This window comes from Oncorhynchus kisutch, unplaced genomic scaffold (genome assembly GCF_002021735.2).
Source record: "Oncorhynchus kisutch isolate 150728-3 unplaced genomic scaffold, Okis_V2 Okis04b-Okis11a_hom, whole genome shotgun sequence".
Lineage (NCBI taxonomy): Eukaryota > Metazoa > Chordata > Actinopteri > Salmoniformes > Salmonidae > Oncorhynchus > Oncorhynchus kisutch.
This window is the reverse complement of record NW_022261981.1, coordinates 11,369,363-11,393,711: the sequence shown is the minus strand read 5'-3', so window position 1 is coordinate 11,393,711 and position 24,349 is coordinate 11,369,363. Positions and strand designations below refer to the sequence as shown.

General features: G+C 40.9%; 1 protein-coding gene across 2 annotated transcripts in view; it reads left to right on the top strand.

Annotated features, from left to right (window-relative positions):
• Window positions 1-24,349, top strand: part of LOC109876778 (alpha-actinin-2) — an 89,306-nt gene that overhangs the window by 39,534 nt on the left and 25,423 nt on the right. Inside the window, exons 2-10 of one of the 2 annotated variants that reach the window (XM_031812993.1) lie at window positions 3,564-3,678; window positions 3,927-4,046; window positions 8,879-8,965; window positions 9,456-9,543; window positions 11,807-11,885; window positions 15,762-15,843; window positions 19,348-19,433; window positions 19,821-19,913; window positions 23,880-24,110. In XM_031812993.1, coding sequence (XP_031668853.1) covers window positions 3,654-3,678; window positions 3,927-4,046; window positions 8,879-8,965; window positions 9,456-9,543; window positions 11,807-11,885; window positions 15,762-15,843; window positions 19,348-19,433; window positions 19,821-19,913; window positions 23,880-24,110 — 891 coding nt within the window. In that variant the 5' untranslated portion in view covers window positions 3,564-3,653. Of the gene's footprint in view, window positions 1-3,563; window positions 3,679-3,926; window positions 4,047-8,878; window positions 8,966-9,138; window positions 9,145-9,455; window positions 9,544-11,806; window positions 11,886-15,761; window positions 15,844-19,347; window positions 19,434-19,820; window positions 19,914-23,879; window positions 24,111-24,349 lie in introns of those variants that run through there. The other variant, XM_031812994.1, reaches the window with a different exon arrangement.

The window sequence follows — 24,349 nt, the reverse complement described above, 5'->3', positions numbered from 1 at the left end:
GTTATAACTACAGGTTATAACAGGAAAACACTGCTCTCTCTACCCTCCCTATAACTACAGGTTATAACTACAGGTTATAACTACAGGTTATAACAGGAAAACACTGCTCTCTCTACCCTCTCTATAACTACAGGTTATAACTACAGGTTATAACTACAGGTTATAACAGGAAAACACTGCTCTCTCTACCCTCTCTATAACTACAGGTTATAACAGGAAAACACTGCTCTCTCTACCCTCTCTATAACTACAGGTTATAACTACAGGTTATAACTACAGGTTATAACTACAGGTTATAACTACAGGTTATAACTACAGGAAAACACTGCTCTCTACCCTCTCTATAACTACAGGTTATAACTACAGGTTATAACTACAGGTTATAACTACAGGTTATAACTACAGGTTATAACTACAGGTTATAACAGGAAAACACTGCTCTCTCTACCCTCCCTATAACTACAGGTTATAACTACAGGTTATAACTACAGGTTATAACAGGAAAACACTGCTCTCTCTACCCTCTCTATAACTACAGGTTATAACTACAGGTTATAACTACAGGAAAACACTGCTCTCTACCCTCTCTATAACTACAGGTTATAACTACAGGTTATAACAGGAAAACACTGCTCTCTCTACCCTCTCTATAACTACAGGTTATAACTACAGGTTATAACTACAGGTTATAACTACAGGTTATAACAGGAAAACACTGCTCTCTACCCTCTATAACTACAGGTTATAACTACAGGTTATAACTACAGGAAAACACTGCTCTCTCTACCCTCTCTATAACTACAGGTTATAACTGCAGGTTATAACTACAGGTTATAACAGGAAAACACTGCTCTCTCTACCCTCCCTATGATAACTACAGGTTATAACTGTAGGTTATAACAGGAAAACACTGCTCTCTCTACCCTATCTATAACTACAGGTTATAACTACAGGTTATAACTACAGGTTATAACAGGAAAACACTGCTCTCTCTACCCTCTCTATGACTACAGGTTATAACTACAGGTTATAACAGGAAAAAACTGCTCTCTCTACCCTCTCTATAACTACAGGTTATAACTACAGGTTATAACTACAGGTTATATAACTACAGGTTATAACAGGAAAACACTGCTCTCTCTACCCTCTCTATAACTACAGGTTATAACTACAGGTTATAACTACAGGTTATAACTACAGGTTATAACAGGAAAACACTGCTCTCTCTACCCTCTCTATAACTACAGGTTATAACTACAGGTTATAACTACAGGTTATAACTACAGGTTATAACAGGAAACACTGCTCTCCCTACCCTCTCTATAACTACAGGTTATAACTACAGGTTATAACTACAGGTTATAACAGGAAAACACTGCTCTCTCTACCCTCTCTATAACTACAGGTTATAACTACAGGTTATAACTACAGGTTATAACAGGAAAACACTGCTCTCTCTACCCTCTCTATAACTACAGGTTATAACTACAGGTTATAACTACAGGTTATAACAGGAAAACACTGCTCTCCCTACCCTCTCTATAACTACAGGTTATAACTACAGGTTATAACAGGAAAAAAACTGCTCTCTACCCTCTCTATAACTACAGGTTATAACTACAGGTTATAACTACAGGTTATAACAGGAAAACACTGCTCTCTACCCTCTCTATAACTACAGGTTATAACTACAGGTTATAACTACAGGTTATAACAGGAAAACACTGCTCTCTACCCTCTATAACTACAGGTTATAACTACAGGTTATAACTACAGGTTATAACAGGAAAACACTGCTCTCTCTACCCTCTCTATAACTACAGGTTATAACTGTAGGTTATAACAGGAAAACACTGCTCTCTCTACCCTCCCTATAACTACAGGTTATAACTACAGGTTATAACAGGAAAACACTGCTCTCTCTACCCTCCCTATAACTACAGGTTATAACTACAGGTTATAACTACAGGTTATAACAGGAAAACACTGCTCTCTCTACCCTCTCTATAACTACAGGTTATAACTACAGGTTATAACTACAGGTTATAACAGGAAAACACTGCTCTCTCTACCCTCTCTATAACTACAGGTTATAACAGGAAAACACTGCTCTCTCTACCCTCTCTATAACTACAGGTTATAACTACAGGTTATAACTACAGGTTATAACTACAGGTTATAACTACAGGTTATAACTACAGGAAAACACTGCTCTCTACCCTCTCTATAACTACAGGTTATAACTACAGGTTATAACAGGAAAAAACTGCTCTCTCTACCCTCCCTATAACTACAGGTTATAACTACAGGTTATAACAGGAAAACACTGCTCTCTCGACCCTATCTATAACTACAGGTTATAACTACAGGTTATAACTACAGGTTATAACAGGAAAACACTGCTCTCTCTACCCTCTCTATAACTACAGGTTATAACAGGAAAACACTGCTCTCTCTACCCTCTCTATAACTACAGGTTATAACTACAGGTTATAACTACAGGATAACACTGCTCTCTCTACCCTCTCTAGAACTACAGGTTATAACTACAGGTTATAACTACAGGTTATAACTACAGGTTATAACAGGAAAACACTGCTCTCTCTACCCTCTCTATGACTACAGGTTAGAACTACAGGTTATAACTACAGGAAAACACTGCTCTCTCTACCCTCTCTATAACTACAGGTTATAACTACAGGTTATAACAGGAAAACACTGCTCTCTCTACCCTCTCTATAACGACAGGTTATAACAGGAAAAAACTGCTCTCTACCCTCTCTATAACTACAGGTTATAACTACAGGTTATAACTACAGGAAAACACTGCTCTCTCTACCCTCTCTATAACTACAGGTTATAACTAAAGGTTATAACTACAGGTTATAACAGGAAAAACTGCTCTCTCTACCCTCTCTATAACTACAGGTTATAACTACAGGTTATAACTACAGGAAAACACTGCTCTCGCTACCCTCTCTATAACTACAGGTTATAACTACAGGTTATAACAGGAAAACACAGCTTTATACAGAGGATGGATAAAGATAACCCCCAAGCACTTTTCTTCCCAGAGCTCAAAGCTCTGCCATGTATGTTGTCTGGTAAATGATACCCCAATAATGCTCTCTGACCACCGATTCATGGGTCTGAACGAGCGGCTAGCTGTCTGTGTGTAACCGATGTGAAACGGCTAGCTAGTTAGCGGTGGTGGGCGCTAATAGCATTTCAATCGGGTGACGTCACTCGCTCTGAGACCTAGAAGCACTTGTTCCCCTTTTGCTCTGCAAGGGCCGCGGCTTTTTGTGTCGCGATGGGCAACGATGCTTCGTGGGTGTCAGTTGTTGATGTGTGCAGAGGGTCCCTGGTTCGAGCCCGGTTCGGGGCTCTGTAAACTGTTACATGTGCAACCGAGGCCCTTCCCAGTGTACTGTACATGGTAAAGTGTTGACAGAGATTGCTTTGTTTACAGAGAAAACGCCAAGACACATGAAAGAGTCAGACACAAGGACTAACCTGTGTTGATTGGACTCGATGTTCAGCCGTACGTCTGTTGTGCTCAGACTTTCACAGCCTGGTGCAACTCTCACCTGAGGAAGGCTGGGACTGGGATTGAAAACATCGAGGAGGACTTCAGGAACGGACTGAAGCTCATGTTGCTGCTGGAAGTCATTTCTGGTACATCGTCTCTCTGTGTGTGTGTGTGTGTGTGTGTGTGTGTGTGTGTGTGTGTGTGTGTGTGTGTGTGTGTGTGTGTGTGTGTGTGTGGGTGTGTGTGTGTGTGTGTGTTGGTACCCACTGATAGTTATTCTGAAAGGTGTGTCCGATACGTCAATACAGCCGCACGTCTCCTCTTCCTCAGGTGAAAGACTTCACATGTCTCCTCTTTCTCAGGTGAAAGACTTCACATGTCTCCTCTTCCTCAGGTGAAAGACTTCCCAAACCAGACAGAGGGAAAATGCGCTTCCACAAGATAGCCAACGTCAACAAAGCTCTGGATTACATCACCAGCAAAGGAGTCAAGCTGGTCTCCATTGGAGCTGAAGGTACATTATAGATCTATTTCACCACAGCTGAAGGTATGTTATAGATCTATTTCACCACAGCTGAAGGTGCATTATAGATCTATTTCACCACAGCTGAAGGTATATTATAGATCTATTTCACCACAGCTGAAGGTATGTTATAGATCTATTTCACCACAGCTGAAGGTGCATTATAGATCTATTTCACCACAGCTGAATGTATATTATAGATCTATTTCACCACAGCTGAATGTATATTATAGATCTATTTCACCACAGCTGAAGGTATGTTATAGATCTATTTCACCACAGCTGAAGGTGCATTATAGATCTATTTCACCACAGCTGAAGGTGCATTATAGATCTATTTCACCACAGCTGAAGGTGCATTATAGATCTATTTCACCACAGCTGAATGTATATTATAGATCTATTTCACCACAGCTGAAGGTATGTTATAGATCTATTTCACCACAGCTGAAGGTATGTTATAGATCTATTTCCCCACAGCTGAAGGTGCATTATAGATCTATTTCACCACAGCTGAATGTATATTATAGATCTATTTCACCACAGCTGAATGTATATTATAGATCTATTTCACCACAGCTGAATGTATATTATAATGTACTACAGTCTACAAAAACACTACAGTAAATTCTACAGTATACTACAATCTGCAAAAACACAACAGTAATTACATAGTGTATACTACAGGTTTCTTTTATTTATACTATGTTAACTGTAAGTACTACTGAATACTACAGCAAATACTATAGTATTCACTGCAGGGTTTTAGGTGGACTTTAGGACTTCAGTATTTGGATTTGATTGTCTAATTGTATGTTGAAGTACTGCACTGTTAAAAAACACACTTTTTTTTTTAAACCTGAAAATCAATCTGTAGATTTTCCTAATTCCATTTGATGTCAGGATATAAAACGTCTGTTTTGGTAGATGTGTGAACATAGCAAAATACTGAAACGTACAAAATACCTGCTGTTAACTTTAAAATGGAATGAATTACCCAAAGAGAGTGTGAAGGAGAGTTTCAGTGCTTGTGACTTTTTAGTCTGCAAAAACACTACAGTGAATACTATAGTATTTACACCACAGTATACAATAGTATTTACACCACAGTATACTATAGTATTTACACCACAGTATACTATGGTATTTACACCACAGTATACTATAGTATTTACACCACAGTATACTATAGTATTTACACCGCAGTATACTATAGTATTTATACCACAGTATACTATAGTATTTACACCACAGTATACTATAGTATTTATACCACGGTATACTATAGTATTTACACCACAGTATACTATAGTATTTACACCACAGTATACTATAATATTTATACCACAGTATACTATAGTATTTACACCACAGTATACTATAGTATTTACACCACAGTATACTATAGTATTTACACCACAGTATACTATAGTATTTATACCATGGTATATTATAGTATTTATACCACAGTATACTATAGCATTTACACCACGGTATGCTATAGTATTTACACCACAGTATACTATAGTATTTACACCACAGTATACTATAGTATTTACACCACAGTATACTATAGTATTTATACCATGGTATATTATAGTATTTATACCACAGTATACTATAGCATTTACACCACAGTATACTATAGTATTTACACCACAGTATACTATAGTATTTATACCACAGTATACTATAGTATTTACACCACAGTATACTATGGTATTTATACCAAGGTATATTATAGTATTTATACCACAGTATACTATAGTATTTACACCACAGTATACTATAGTATTTATACCACAGTATACTAAAGTATTTACACCACAGTATACTATAGTATTTACACCACAGTATACTATAGTATTTACACCACAGTATACTATAGTATTTACACCACAGTATACTATAGTATTTACACCACAGTGAATACTATAGTATTTACACCACAGTGAATACTATAGTATTTATACCACAGTATACTATAGTATTTACACCACAGTATACTATAGTATTTATACCACAGTATACTATAGTATTTACACCACAGTATACTATAGTATTTACACCACAGTATACTATAGTATTTATACCATGGTATATTATAGTATTTATACCACAGTATACTATAGCATTTACACCATAGTATACTATAGTATTTATACCACAGTATACTATAGTATTTACACCACAGTATACTATAGTATTTATACCATGGTATATTATAGTATTTATACCACAGTATACTATAGTATTTATACCACAGTATACTATAATATTTACACCACATTATACTATAGTATTTATACCACAGTATACTATAGTATTTATACCACAGTATATTATAGTATTTATACCACAGTATACTATAGTATTTACACCACAGTATACTATAGTATTTATACCACGGTATACTTTAGTATTTACACCACAGTATACTATAGTATTTATACCACAGTATACTATAGTATTTATACCACAGTATACTATAGTATTTATACCACGGTATAGTATTGCATTTACACCACAGTATACTATAGTATTTACACCACAGTATACTGTAGTATTTATACCACGGTATACTATAGTATTTATACCACGGTATACTATAGTATTTATACCACAGTATACTATAGTATTTACACCACAGTATACTATAGTATTTACACCACAGTATACTATAGTATTTATACCACAGTATACTATAGTATTTATACCACAGTATACTATAGTATTTATACCACAGTATACTATAGTATTTACCCCACATTATACTATGGTATTTACACCACAGTATACTGTAGTATTTATACCACAGTATACTATAGTATTTATACCACCGTATACTATAGTATTTATACCACAGTATACTGTATTATTTATATCACAGTATACTATAGTATTTATACCACAGTATACTATAGTATTTATACCACAGTATACTATAGTATTTATACCACAGTATACTATAGTATTTATACCACAGTATACTATAGTATTTACACCACAGTATACTATGGTATTTATACCACAGTATACTGTATTATTTATACCACAGTATACTATAGTATTTACACCACAGTATACTGTAGTATTTATACCACAGTATACTATAGTATTTATACCATGGTATACTATAGTATTTATACCACAGTATACTATAGTATTTATACCGCAGTATACTATAGTATTTATACCACAGTATACTATAGTATTTATACCACAGTATACTATAGTATTTACACCACAGTATACTGTAGTATTTACACCACAGTATACTATGGTATTTATACCACAGTATACTGTATTATTTATACCACAGTATACTATAGTATTTACACCACAGTATACTGTAGTATTTACACCACAGTATACTGTATTATTTACACCACAGTATACTATAGTATTTATACCACAGTATACTATAGTATTTATACCACAGTATACTATAGTATTTACACCACATAGTATTTCCACCACAGTATACTGTATTATTTACACCACCGTATACTATGGTATTTATACCACAGTATACTATAGTATTTATACCACAGTATACTATAGTATTTACACCACATAGTATTTATACCACAGTATACTATAGTATTTATACCACAGTATACTATAGTATTTACACCACAGTATACTATAGTATTTACACCACAGTATACTATAGTATTTATACCTTAGTATACTATAGTATTTACACCACAGTATACTATAGTATTTACACCACAGTATACTATAGTATTTATACCACAGTATACTATAGTATTTACACCACAGCATACTATAATATTTACACCACAGTATACTATAGTATTTATACCACAGTATACTATAGTATTTACACCACAGTATACTCTAGTATTTACACCACAGTATACTATAGTATTTACACCACATAGTATTTACACCACAGTATACTATAGTATTTACACCACAGTATACTATAGTATTTACACCACCGTATAATATAGTATTTATACCACAGTATACTATAGTATTTACACCATATAGTATTTATACCACAGTATACTATAGTATTTACACCACAGTATACTATAATATTTACACCACAGTATACTATAGTATTTATACCACAGTATACTATAGTATTTATACCACAGTATACTATAGTATTTACACCACAGTATACTATAGTATTTACACCACATCATACTATAGTATTTATACCACAGTATACTATAGTATTTACACCACAGTATACTATAATATTTACACCACAGTATACTATAGTATTTATACCACAGTATACTATAGTATTTACACCACAGTATACTATAGTATTTACACCACAGTATACTATAGTATTTACACCACATAGTATTTACACCACAGTATACTATAGTATTTACACCACAGTATACTATAGTATTTACACCGCAGTATACTGTAGTATTTACACCACAGTATACTGTAGTATTTACACCACAGTATACTCTAGTATTTACACCACAGTATACTATAGTATTTACACCACATAGTATTTACACCACAGTATACTATAGTATTTACACCACAGTATACTATAGTATTTACACCACAGTATACTATAGTATTTATACCACAGTATACTATAGTATTTACACCACATAGTATTTACACCACAGTTTACTATAGCATGTGTTTAATGTGTGCTCTGTGTGTCATTTAACATTGCATGTAGTTTGTATTCCAGTATATTATATCGGCCATCCAATCAGACAAACTTAATGGAGGAATAGAGAACACAGGGACCTGGTTGAGAAAGACCAGGACGTCTCCGTGACGACTGCATTACTGACCTGTTTCTCCTGCAGAGATTGTGGACGGCAACATTAAGATGACTCTGGGAATGATCTGGACCATCATTCTGCGCTTCGCCATCCAGGACATCTCAGTGGAAGGTTAGTTAATATAGTCATGTAGTTATAGTGGTATGTATAGTGTATAGTATGTTATCTCCATGGGAGGTTAGATAATATAGTCATGTAGTTATAGTGTATAGTATGTTATCTCAGTGGGAGGTTAGATAATATAGTCATGTAGTTATAGTGGTATGTATAGTATGTTATCTCAGTGGAAGGTGTGAGGAAAACCACTAACACCAGGTCCTATTGGACTGTATGTGCTATTCATGAATTAGATATTAGAACACATCAGGCCAGTTTCATGCACCCAGATTTCAGACTAGTCTTGGACCAAAAAGCATCAATGTGAGATTCTCCATGTAAAGTGCTTCTTAGTACAGGACTAGTCTGTGTCTGGGAAACTGTCCCGTAATGAATGTGGCTGTCGTAGAACAGCATACAACACATAACGTGGCCCTTCAGAGTGTTTGATAGAACCAGGACTGTACGATTGACACAATAAACATCACAATGTTCTCTCCTGTAGAAACCTCTGCTAAGGAAGGTCTTCTTCTATGGTGCCAGAGAAAGACTGCCCCCTACAGGAATGTCAATGTCCAGAACTTCCATGTCAAGTGAGTCCATTTACTGAGTGAGATTCAAGTCCCATCACAGCATTGTAAATGGTTGTCTATTTGTCAGAGAGAGAGAGAGAGAGAGAGAGAGAGAGAGGGAGAGGGAGGAGAGAGAGAGAGAGGGTAAGAGGAGGAGAAAGAGAGAGAGAGAGAGAGAGAGAGAGAGAGAGAGAGAGAGAGAGAAGAGAGAGAGACAGAGAGAGACAGAGAGACAGAGACAGAGAGAGAGAGAGAGAGAGAGAGAGGGAGAGAGAGAGAGAGAGTGGGAGAGAGAGAGAAGAGAGAGAGAGAAGAGAGAGAGAGGAAGAGAGAGAGGGAGAGAGAGAGTGGGAGAGAGAGAGACAGAGAGAGAGACAGAGAGAGAGAGAGAGAAAGAGAGAGGGAGAGAGAGAGTGGGAGAGAGAGAGAAGAGAGAGAGAGGGAGAGAGAGAGTGGGAGAGAGAGAGAAGAGAGAGAGAGAAGAGAGAGAGGGAGAGAGAGAGTGGGAGAGAGAGAGAAGAGAGAGAGAGAAGAGAGAGAGAGGGAGAGAGAGAGTGGGAGAGAGAGAGAAGAGAGAGAGAGAAGAGAGAGAGAGGGAAAAAGGAGATCTGCATGTTAATTCAGTGTTTATCAGTAGTCCAGCCAGTTCAATAGATGCTTACGTTTCCCCATTTAAGATCAGGGCTTTAAAAAGACTCTTCTTTGCCATTCTTTGGTTGTGATTAAATCGGATAAAGGCCCAGTGCAGTCAAAATGTAGTTTTTTCCCCCCTGTGTTTTGTATCATATTGTACAACAGCTGATCAAACTAACACTGTAAAAGTGTGAAAACATTTGCTCAGTGTTTTTTTCCTGATAGTTGATTGGTTGAAAGTACAATCTACACAGAACCTTCTAATCAGCAGGTGTACATGGGCAGGAGTCTCAGCTTGCCTGGTGACATCACCAGGCGGTAAATTGGATAACAGACCAATTAGAAAGACAGTTCCAAACCTATCTACCAATAACAGCTAGTTTCCAGTTTTCCTCCTCCTCACTCAGACCATTCCCAGGGAGTCCTAACAAAAATTAGCTTGAGAAATCTTTTTTTTGCAACAACAAAAAAAAGCTTATTTTTTTTGTCCATTTCAATGGAAAACTAGTACAGTAAGGTTCTTAATTGTTACCCAGAAATGATTTGATATTGATATAAAAACGGCTGCATTGGGCCTTTAACTGCTGGGTAGAAGCCTCTTCCTGGACCAATCACAGTGCATTGGGCCTTTAACTGCTGGGTAGAAGCCTCTTCCTGGACCAATCACAGTGCATTGGGCCTTTAACTGCTGGGTAGAAGCCTCTTCCTGGACCAATCACAGTGCATTGGGCCTTTAACTGCTGGGTAGAAGCCTCTTCCCGGACCAATCACAGTGCATTGGGCCTTAAACTGCTGGCTAGAATCCTCTTCCTGGACCAGTCACAGTGATGTCAGTCTGGAGAAGCACAACCATCCATTTGATTTGAGTTCTGCAGCAGAGAGCAGCAGTCCAATGGAAAGGCTTGTTCTCTTTACTGATGATTTGTCACCAGAGATGGTTTGTTTACCTTTTCTACCTGATGTGGTTGGATGGAGTCGGCCTACAGCGCCAACTAGTGGTCGCGTAGGGGACAACAGCTGTTGACAACTGTAGTGTTGTAGCTAACCCTTTTCCCAACCTTAACCTCATTCTCCTAACCTGCTATGTTAATTACCCTAACCTGCTATGTTAATTACCCTAACCTGCTATGTTAATTCACCTAACCTGCTATGTTAATTATCCTAACCTGCTATGTTAATTACCCTAACCTGCTATGTTAATTATCCTAACCTGCTATGTTAATTATCCGAACCTACTATGTTAATTATCCTAACCTGCTATGTTAATTATCCTAACCTGCTATGTTAATTATCCTAACCTGCTATGTTAATTATCCTAACCTGCTATGTTAATTATCCTAACCTGCTATGTTAATTATCCTAACCTGCTATGTTAATTATCCTAACCTGCTATGTTAATTACCCTAACCTGCTATGTTAATTATCCTAACCTACTATGTTAATTATCCTAACCTGCTATGTAACCAAATCATCAGTATCAGCACACCTGCACCTATCAGTCTGAGAACCAATGAACACAAAGCTTTAGTAGGAAGTCTAATGTAATTGGCCCTTGACCTTAGAAGACTGTTAGATAAAGGCATTTTAATTGGCTGTTGATGTGGCGGCCCGCTGTGACGATATGATTCTCTCCCCCTGGTTGGCTGTGAAGCTGGAAGGACGGCCTCGCGTTGTGCGCCCTGATACACAGACACCGTCCTGACCTCATCGACTATGCCAAGCTCAACAAGGTCTCTGTGTGGTGTGGCCTGAGTCCGATGCATGCTGGTCTAGGACTGGCTGAGTGCCAGTCTGTTTGTGCCATCAGGCCAACTCCTTGTCATGGTATGATGGCACAAATAGACTGGCACTCAGGCTAGTCTGGTCCAAGACCTGGGCTGAAGTGCATGTTGGGAGATGCAGCCACCAACCACCACACTAACCCCACTGCTCTGTTTACTACATAGAGATTCACTGGTCAAGAACTCTGTTTACTACATAGAGATTCACCCAGGGTTAACCCATACCAGAACGTGGTTAGCCTTGATACTGCTGAGCAGAACAGGGTTAACCCATACCAGAACGTGGTTAGCCTTGATACTGCTGAGCAGAACAGGGTTAACCCATACCAGAACGTGGTTAGCCTTGATACTGCTGAGCAGAACAGGGTTAACCCATACCAGAACGTGATTAGCCTTGATACTGCTGAGCAGAACAGGGTTAACCCATACCAGAACGTGGTTAGCCTTGATACTGCTGAGCAGAACAGGGTTAACCCATACCAGAACGTGGTTAGCCTTGACACTGCTGAGCAGAACAGGGTTAACCCATACCAGAACGTGGTTAGCCTTGATACTGCTGAGCAGAACAGGGTTAACCCATACCAGAACGTGGTTAGCCTTGATACTGCTGAGCAGAACAGGGTTAACCAATACCAGAGCAGGGTTAACCTTGACACTGCTGAGCAGAACAGGGTTAACCCATACCAGAACGTGGTTAGCCTTGATACTTCTGAGCAGAACAGGGTTAACCCATACCAGAACGTGGTTAGCCTTGATACTGCTGAGCAGAACAGGGTTAACCCATACCAGAACGTGGTTAGCCTTGATACTGCTGAGCAGAACAGGGTTAACCCATACCAGAACGTGGTTAGCCTTGATACTGCTGAGCAGAACAGGGTTAACCCATACCAGAACGTGGTTAGCCTTGATACTGCTGAGCAGAACAGTGTTAACCAATACCAGAACAGGGTTAACCAATACCAGAACAGGGTTAACCCATACCAGAACGTGGTTAGCCTTGATACTGCTGAGCAGAACAGTGTTAACCAATACCAGAACAGGGTTAACCAATACCAGAACAGGGTTAACCCATACCAGAACGTGGTTAGCCTTGACAGGGTTAACCTTATTTTACCAGGTAAGTTGACTGAGAACAGCAACGACCTGGGGAATAGTTACAGGGGAGAGGAGGGGGGATGAATGAGCCAATTAACGAATGTAGAAACCGAGCCAGGAGAAAAAGCAACAGGAAATATGAATTATTATGTGGATTATAATTAATGGACATTTTTGTAGGGGTTGATTCAGTTTTTGTTGGGCAAATCAAGTCTGACATTTTAAAGTGGAAATTACAAACTTTAGAAGATTTGTTAAACCTTGAACACACTACAAGTTTACAGTTCCTGATGCGCAGGAAAATTCTCTGCGACAACAGAATGATCAAATTAAGACAGTACATCTGTAGCTGTTGGTAATCCACAGGGAACACCTGGTTGGTACCATCTGGGGATATTAGAACACCTGGTTGGTACCACCTGGGATATTAGAACACCTGGTTGGTACCAGCTGGGATATTAGAACACCTGGTTGGTACCATCTGGGATATTAGAACACCTGGTTGGTACCACCTGGGATATTAGAACATCTGGTTGGTACCACCTGGGGATATTAGAACACCTGGTTGGTACCACCTGGGATATTAGAACACCTGGTTGGTACCACCTGGGATATTAGAACACCTGGTTGGTACCACCTGGGGATATTAAGAACACCTGGTTGGTACCACCTGGGATATTAGAACACCTGGTTGGTACCACCTGGGATATTAGAACACCTGGTTGGTACCACCTGGGATATTAGAACACCTGGTTGGTACCATCTGGGATATTAGAACACCTGGTTGGTACCATCTGGGATATTAGAACACCTGGTTGGTACCACCTGGGGATATTAGAACAACCTGGTTGGTACCATCTGGGATATTAGAACACCTGGTTGGTACCATCTGGGATATTAGAACACCTGGTTGGTACCACCTGGGATATTAGAACACCTGGTTGGTACCACCTGGGGATATTAGAACACCTGGTTGGTACCACCTGGGGATATTAGAACACCTGGTTGGTACCACCTGGGGATATTAATAACACCTGGTTGGTACCATCTGGGGATATTAGAACACCTGGTTGGTACCACCTGGGGATATTAGAACACCTGGTTGGTACCACCTGGGGATATTAATAACACCTGGTTGGTACCATCTGGGGATATTAGAACACCTGGTTGGTACCACCTGGGGATATTAGAACAACCTGGTTGGTACCATCTGGGATATTAGAACACCTGGTTGGTACCATCTGGGATATTAGAACAACCTGGTTGGTACCACCTGGGATATTAGAACACCTGGTTGGTACCATCTGGGGATATTAGAACACCTGGTTGGTACCACCTGGGATATTAGAACACCTGGTTGGTACCATCTGGGATATTAGAACACCTGGTTGGTACCATCTGGGATATTAGAACACCTGGTTGGTACCACCTGGGGATATTAGAACAACCTGGTTGGTACCATCTGGGATATTAGAACACCTGGTTGGTACCATCTGGGATATTAGAACACCTGGTTGGTACCACCTGGGATATTAGAACATCTGGTTGGTACCACCTGGGGATATTAGAACACCTGGTTGGTACCACCTGGGGATATTAGAACACCTGGTTGGTACCACCTGGGGATATTAATAACACCTGGTTGGTACCATCTGGGGATATTAGAACACCTGGTTGGTACCACCTGGGGATATTAGAACACCTGGTTGGTACCACCTGGGGATATTAATAACACCTGGTTGGTACCATCTGGGGATATTAGAACACCTGGTTGGTACCACCTGGGGATATTAGAACAACCTGGTTGGTACCATCTGGGATATTAGAACACCTGGTTGGTACCATCTGGGATATTAGAACAACCTGGTTGGTACCACCTGGGATATTAGAACACCTGGTTGGTACCATCTGGGGATATTAGAACACCTGGTTGGTACCACCTGGGATATTAGAACACCTGGTTGGTACCACCTGGGGATATTAGAACACCTGGTTGGTACCACCTGGGGATATTAGAACACCTGGTTGGTACCAGCTGGGATATTAGAACACCTGGTTGGTACCACCTGGGGATATTAGAACAACCTGGTTGGTACCACCTGGGATATTAGAACACCTGGTTGGTACCACCTGGGACATTAGAACACCTGGTTCGTACCACCTGGGGATATTAGAACACCTGGTTGGTACCAGCTGGGATATTAGAACACCTGGTTGGTACCACCTGGGACATTAGAACACCTGGTTGGTACCACCTGGGGATATTAGAACAACCTGGTTGGTACCACCTGGGGATATTAGAACACCTGGTTGGTACCAGCTGGGATATTAGAACACCTGGTTGGTACCACCTGGGGATATTAGAACACCTGGTTGGTACCACCTGGGGATATTAGAACACCTGGTTGGTACCACCTGGGGATATTAGAACACCTGGTTGGTACCAGCTGGGGATATTAGAACACCTGGTTGGTACCACCTTTAAGGGGCAGTGTCTAGGACCAAGGCCGAAGGTCTACTAATGTATTGTATGTATTGTAAGGTCTACTAATGTATTGTATGTCCCCTGGAGTTGCCATGTTGAATGTTAAAACTGTTTACATGTACTAGCCTGTATTGTGTTACACGGTAATAGTATGATTGATGATGAGTTGAAGACAGTGTGGATGAATATGTTAGTGAAACGGTGTTTTACGTGTCTCGTTATGATGTCTTCTCTCCTCTATCCAGGATGACCCTCTGGGTAATCTGAACCTGGCCTTTGATGTGGCAGAGAAATACCTGGACATCCCCAAGATGTTGGACGCTGAAGGTAAATATTTTAGATCAGGGGTCTCCAACCTTTTCTAGTATGAGAGCTACTTTTTTTTTATCAAACATTTCGCAAGCTACTATCTTTTTTCCACCAGGAAACTCTTCCCCAAGTCCTTAGTGAACAAGAGAAAGTAGTGCAATATGTTTTCTGTCAATATACCTGCTAAAATAATGGTTAATCTCTAAAGGAGGCCTTATAAAATTTGTGATTTTGGCCCTATAAAATCTGTGATTTTGGCCCTATAAAATCTGTGATTTTGGACCTATAAAATCTGTGATTTTGGCCCTATAAAATCTGTGATTTTGGACCTATAAAATCTGTGATTTTGGACCTATAAAATCTGTGATTTTGGACCTATAAAATCTGTGATTTTGGACCTATAAAATCTGTGATTTTTTCCCCCCCAAAATTAAGTTTTACATTTTCCCAAATGGTGTTTTTTCCTGGGTAAATTTTTACTGATTTTAGATTCTTTTTGTTTTTCACTCTCAAAATTACAATGATTCATAGAGAAACAACGAAATTGAATGTTCTGAGTCGATGTTTAAATCACATCTGAATAAAAAAAATTGAGGTCTGGAAGAAAACTATGAAATTGAGATGTTCTTGTGTAATTCCCCTTTAATAGCCCAACTAGCCCTTTAATAATCTAGCGAGTGAGGAATGTGCAGTCTAATATGTCGACGGACTAATCTGGGTTTGGTGGATGCCAGGAGAATGCATAGTGTAAACTGTAAAGTTTGGTGGAGGAGGAATAATGGTCTGGGGCTGTTTTTCATGGTTCGGGCCCCTTAGTTCCAGTGAAGGGAAATATTAACACTACAGCATACAATGGCATTCTAGATGATTCTGTGCTTCCAACTTTGTGGCAACAGTTTGGGGAAGGCCATTTCCTGTTTCAGCATGACAATGCCCCCGTGCACAAAGCGAGATCCATACAGAAATGGTTTGTCGAGATCGGTGTGAAAGAACTTGACTGACCTCCACAGAGCCCTGACCTCAACCCCATTGAACACCTTTGGGATTAATTGGAACGCCGACAGTGATCCAGGCCTAATGGTCCAACATCAGTGCCCGACCTCAATAATGTTCTTGTGGCTGAATGGAAGCAAGTCCCTGCAGCAATGTTCCAACATCTAGTGGAAAGCCTTCCCATAAGTGTGGAGGCTGTTATAGCAGCAATGTTCCAACATCTAGTGGAAAGCCTTCCCAGAAGAGTGGAGGCTGTTATAGCAGCAATGTTCCAACATCTAGTGGAAAGCCTTCCCAGAAGAGTGGAGGCTGTTATAGCAGCAATGTTCCAACATCTAGTGGAACGCCTTCCCAGAAGAGTGGCGGCTGTTATAGCAGCAATGTTCCAACATCTAGTGGAAAGCCTTCCCAGAAGAGTGGAGGCTGTTATAGCAGCAATGTTCCAACATCTAGTGGAAAGCCTTCCCAGAAGAGTGGAGGCTGTTATAGCAGCAATGTTCCAACATCTAGTGGAAAGCCTTCCCAGAAGAGTGGAGGCTGTTATAGCAGCAAAGGGGGGACCAACTCCATATTAATGCCCATGATTTTAGAATGAGATGTTGTACGAGCAGGTGTCCACGTACCTTTGGTCATGTAGTGTATTTAACACATCTAGACCTGATGACAGGGCCATTATGGCCTGTATATCCTGTTTCTATCATACCTTTGGCTCTGAAGGTGACAGCATTATTTACAGTATCTCTTTAATCTACAGTATCTCTTTAATCTACTATATCTCTTTAATCTACTATATCTCTTTAATCTACAGTATCTCTTTAATCTACAGTATCTCTTTAATCTACAGTATCTCTTTAATCTACTATACCTCTTTAATCTACTATATCTCTTTAATCTACAGTATCTCTTTAATCTACAGTATCTCTTTAATCTACAGTATCTCTTTAATCTACAGTACCTCTTTAATCTACAGTATCTCTTTAATCTACAGTATCTCTTTAATCTACAGTATCTCTTTAATCTACAGTATCTCTTTAATCTACAGTACCTCTTTAATCTACAGTATCTCTTTAATCTACAGTATCTCTTTAATCTACAGTATCTCTTTAATCTACAGTACCTCTTTAATCTACAGTATCTCTTTAATCTACAGTATCTCTTTTGGAGAGTCTACAGTATCTCTTTAATCTACAGTATCTCTTTAATCTACAGTATTTCTTTAATCTACAGTATCTCTTTAATCTACAGTATCTCTTTAATCTACAGTATCTCTTTAATCTACAGTATCTCTTTTGGAGAGTCTACAGTACCTCTTTTGGAGAGTCTACAGTACCTCTTTTGGAGAGTCTACAGTACCTCTTTTGGAGAATCTACAGTACCTCTTTTGGAGAATCTACAGGATCTCTTTTGGAGAATCTACAGTACCTCTTTTGGAGAATCTACAGTACCTCTTTTGGAGAATCTACAGGATCTCTTTTGGAGAATCTACAGTACCTCTTTTGGAGAATCTACAGTACCTCTTTTGGAGAATCTACAGTACCTCTTTTCAATCCCCTGCCTTCAGGCCTCATACTTTGCTTGTGTCCCATCAGCCTTTTGTTGTCCGTTAGTTTACTCTCTCTCTTTCTGTCTCTCTTATATATCACTGCTTCCACTTTCTCATCCTCTGTTCAGGTGACTTATATATTGAACATTTTATTTAACCTTTCTTTAACTAGACAATTCAGTTAAGAACAAATTCTTATTTACAATGACGGCCTAAACCCTAACCCGAACGACGCTTGTGATACAGCCTGGAATCGAACCAAGGTCTGTAGTGACACCTCTAGCACTGAGCTGCAGTGCCTTAGACCGCTGCACTACTTGGGAGCCCAATATATCACTGCTTCCACTCTCTCGCCCCCCTTTTTCCCCTCTCTCTCTCTCTCTCTCTCTCTCTCTTTCTCTCTGTCTTTCTCTCTCTCTCTCTCTCTCTCTCTCTCTCTCTGTCTTTCTCTCTCTCTCTCTCTCTCTCTCTCTCTCTCTCTCTCTCTCTCTCTCTCTGTCTCTCTCTCTCTCTCTCTCTCTCTCTCTCTGTCTCTCTCTCTGTGTCTCTCTCTCTGTCTCTCTCTTTCTCTCCTTCTCTCTTTCTCTCTCTCTCTCTATCTCTCTCCCTGTCTTTCTCTCTCTCTCTGTCTTCCTCTCTCTCTCTCTGTCTTTCTCTCTCTCGCTCTCTCTCTCTCTCTCTGTCTTTCTCTCTCTCTCAAATCAAATCAAATCAAATGTATTTATATAGCCCTTTGTACATCAGCTGATATCTCAAAGTGCTGTACAGAAACCCAGTCTAAAACCCCAAACAGCAAGCAATGCAGGTGTAGAAGCTATCCTCTCTCTCTCCCTTCACGCACAAGGCTCTCCTTTGTTTTACCCACTGAACCTGACCAGTCCTCAGTTTGATTTGATACTCTTGACCTGTAAAAGTCAGTGTGATAGTCATCTCAGAGCTTCCTTTTCTGTTATTTTCTCCCTCATCTACCCCCCCCCACACTCCAGACATCATCAACAGCCCCAAGCCCGATGAGAGAGCGATCATGACCTATGTATCCTGTTTCTACCATGCTTTTGCTGGAGCAGAGCAGGTAGAGAGACCGTTTGAGTGTATGTGTGTGTGGTTTTGGACTGCAGAGTGATTATTGCTGGAGCAGAGCAGGTAGAGAGACCGTTTGAGTTTATGTGTGTGTGGTTTTGGACTGCAGAGTGATTATTGTTAAGTACCTGTTTGCCAGGCTTGAATTACCACATGAAAATACTACCACCTCACTGTAACTAGGTTCTCACATAATGAATTACTATTGGATATTTTAACATGGATCCCTTTTTGTTCCTGTCTGAAACATGAAAAAAAAAATTGATCCAAACAATATAACCAATTAATACTAGGATTTTAAACCTTAGCTGTCATCACGTTGTTTTAGGGTGCCAAATGATGGGACTGTAATGTGACCCGTTGCTGTGTGTCTCTACAGGCGGAGACAGCAGCTAACCGTATCTGTACAGTTCTGGGGGTCAACCAGGAGAATGAGAGCCTCATGGAGGAATATGAGAAACTGGCCAGTCAGGTAATCAGCCCTCACACACACAGGGACACACCATTTCACCCCTCACACACACAGGGACACACCATTTCACCCCTCACACACACAGGGACACACCATTTCACCCCTCACACACACAGGGACACACCATTAAACCCCTCACACACACAGGGACACACCATTTCACCCCTCACACACACAGGGACACACCATTTCACCCCTCACACACACAGGGACACACCATTTCACCCCTCACACACACAGGGACACACCATTTCACCCCTCACACACACAGGGACACACCATTAAACCCCTCACACACACAAGGACACACCATTTCACCCCTCACACACACAGGGACACACCATTTCACCCCTCACACACACAGGGACACACCATTTCACCCCTCACACACACAGGGACACACCATTTTAGGAGACAAAATAACACAATGTGACTGGTTCCTGTCACTCAATCATATGACTGATCAATATCAATCATGACTAATCAATATCAATCATGACTTATCAATATCAATCATATGACTGATCAATATCAATCGAAGAACTGATCAATATTAATCGAAGAACTGATCAATATCAATCATATGACTGATCAATATTAATCGAAGAACTGATCAATATCAATCATATGACTGATCAATATCAATCATATGACTTATCAATATCAATCATGACTGATCAATATCAATCATATGGCTGATCAATATCAATCATATGGCTGATCAATATCAATCATATGGCTGATCAACATCAATCATATGGCTGATCAATATCAATCATATGACTGATCAATATCAATCGTAGAACTGAACAGAATATTGACTACTGTAACAAAGTTACCTCTGATGTCTACTAAATATAGAACCCCTGTTACCCTCCATAATGTTACCCTCCATGCTGTTACCCTCCATACTGTTACCCTCCATACTGTTAACCTCCATACTGTTTCCCTCCATACTGTTACCCTCCATGCTGTTACCCTCCATACTGTTACCCTCCATACTGTTACCCTCCATACTGTTACCCTCCATGCTGTTACCCTCCATACCGTTACCTATACTAATACCCTCCATACTGTTACCCTCCATACTGTTACCCTCCATACTGTTACCCTCCATACTGTTATCCTCCATACTGTTACCCTCAATGCTGTTACCCTCCATACTGTTACCCTCCATGATGTTAGAAGTACCCTCCTTACTGTTACCCTCCATGCTGTTACCCTCCATACCGTTACCTATACTAATACCCTCCATACTGTTACCCCCATGCTGTTACCCTCCATACTGTTACCCTCCATACTGTTACCCTCCATACTGTTACCCTCTATACTGTTACCCTCCATGCTGTTACCCTCCATACTGTTACCCTCCATGCTGTTACCCTCCATACTGTTACCCTCCATACTGTTATCTATACTAATACCCTCCATACTGTTACCCTCCATACTGTTTCCCTCCATACTGTTACCCTCCATGCTGTTACCCTCCATACTGTTACCCTCCATACTGTTAACCTCCATACTGTTTCCCTCCATACTGTTACCCTCCATACTGTTACCCTCCATGCTGTTACCCTCCATACTGTTACCCTCCATGCTTTAACCCTCCATACTGTTACCCTCCATACTGTTATCTATACTAATACCCTCCATACTGTTACCCTCCATACTGTTACCCTCCATGCTGTTACCCTCCATACTGTTACCCTCCATACTGTTACCCTCCATACTGTTACCCTCCATGCTGTTACCCTCCATACTGTTACCCTCCATACTGTTACCCTCCATACTGTTACCCTCCATACTGTTATCTATACTAATACCCTCCATACTGTTACCCTCCATACTGTTACCCTCCATACTGTTACCCTCCATACTGTTACCCTCCATGCTGTTACCCTCCATGCTGTTACCCTCCATACTGTTACCCTCCATGCTGTTACCCTCCATACTGCTCCCCTCCATACTGTTACCCTCCATACTGTAATCTATACTAATACCCTCCATACTGTTACCCTCCATACTGTTACCCTCCATACTGTTACCCTCCATGCTGTTACCCTCCATACTGTTACCCTCCATGCTGTTACCCTCCATACTGTTACCCTCCATACTGTTATCTATACTAATACCCTCCATACTGTTACCTTCCATACTGTTACCCTCCATACTGTTACCCTCCATACTGTTACCCTCCATGCTGTTACCCTCCATGCTGTTACCCTCCATACTGTTACCCTCCATACTGTTACCCTCCATACTGCTCCCCTCCATGCTGTTACCCTCCATACTGTTACCCTCCATGCTGTTGCCCTCCATGCTGTTACCCTCCATACTGTTACCCTCCATACTGTTACCCTCCATACTGTTACCCTCCATGATGTTACCCTCCATACTGTTACCCTCCATACTGTTACCCTCCATACTGTTATCCTCCATACTGTTTCCCTCCATACTGTTACCCTCCATACTGTTACCCTCCATACTGTTACCCTCCATGCTGTTACCCTCCATGCTGTTACCCTCCATACTGTTACCCTCCATGCTGTTACCCTCCATACTGCTCCCCTCCATACTGTTACCCTCCATACTGTAATCTATACTAATACCCTCCATACTGTTACCCTCCATACTGTTACCCTCCATACTGTTACCCTCCATGCTGTTACCCTCCATACTGTTACCCTCCATGCTGTTACCCTCCATACTGTTACCCTCCATACTGTTATCTATACTAATACCCTCCATACTGTTACCTTCCATACTGTTACCCTCCATACTGTTACCCTCCATGCTGTTACCCTCCATGCTGTTACCCTCCATACTGTTACCCTCCATACTGTTACCCTCCATACTGCTCCCCTCCATGCTGTTACCCTCCATACTGTTACCCTCCATGCTGTTGCCCTCCATGCTGTTACCCTCCATGCTGTTACCCTCCATACTGTTACCCTCCATACTGTTACCCTCCATGATGTTACCCTCCATACTGTTACCCTCCATACTGTTACCCTCCATACTGTTATCCTCCATACTGTTTCCCTCCATACTGTTACCCTCCATACTGTTACCCTCCATACTGTTACCCTCCATACTGTTACCCTCCATGCTGTTACCCTCCATACTGTTACCCTCCATACACATACCCTCCATACTGTTACCCTCCATACTGTTATCTATACAAATACCCTCCATACTGTTACCCTCCATACTGTTACCCTCCATGCTGTTACCCTCCATACTGTTACCCTCCATGATGTTACCCTCCATACTGTTACCCTCCATACTGTTACCCTCCATGATGTTACCCTCCATACTGTTACCCTCCATACTGTTACCCTCCATGATGTTACCCTCCATACTGTTACCCTCCATACCATTACCCTCCATACTGTTACCCTCCATACTGTTACACTCCATGCTGTTACCCTCCATGCTGTTACCCTCCATGCTGTTACCCTCCATACTGTTACCCTCCATGCTGTTACCCTCCATGCTGTTACCCTCCATGCTGTTACCCTCCATACTGTTACCCTACATATAACCCATGTAATGATAACATGTCATGGCGTTACTGAGTCCAGATGAACGTGTGTGGACTGGTCTGTAGGTGAGTCCAGATGAACGTGTGTGGACTGGTCTGTAGGTGAGTCCAGATGAACGTGTGTGGACTGGTCTGTAGGTGAGTCCAGATGAACGTGTGTGGACTGGTCTGTAGGTGAGTCCAGATGAACGTGTGTGGACTGGTCTGTAGGTGAGTCCAGATGAACGTGTGTGGACTGGTCTGTAGGTGAGTCCAGATGAACGTGTGTGGACTGGTCTGTAGGTGAGTCCAGATGAACGTGTGTGGACTGGTCTGTAGGTGAGTCCAGATGAACGTGTGTGGACTGGTCTGTAGGTGAGTCCAGATGAACGTGTGTGGACTGGTCTGTAGGTGAGTCCAGATGAACGTGTGTGTTCCCACAGCTGTTGGAGTGGATCCGTCGTATGACCCCCTGGCTCGAGAACAAGTCCCCGGAGACGACCATGGCTGCTATGCGTGGTAAACTGGAGGACTTCAGAGACTACCGTAGACAACACAAACCCCCCAAGGTGCAGGAGAAGTGTCAGCTGGAGATAAACTTCAACACCCTGCAGACCAAGCTGAGGATCTCCAACAGGCCTGCCTTCATGCCCTCTGAGGGACGCATGGTCTCAGTGAGTCACACACACACACACACACACAGACACACACACACACAAACACACACACACACAGACACACACACACACACACACACACAGACACACACACACACAGACACACACACACACACACACAGAGACCTTCCTGCCCTCTGAGGGACGAATGGTCTTGGTGAGGAGAGGAGAACTAGAGGAAGGACCACATCCCCTGGTCATAATTAGGCTATTAGAGATCTTATTGATTTCATAAA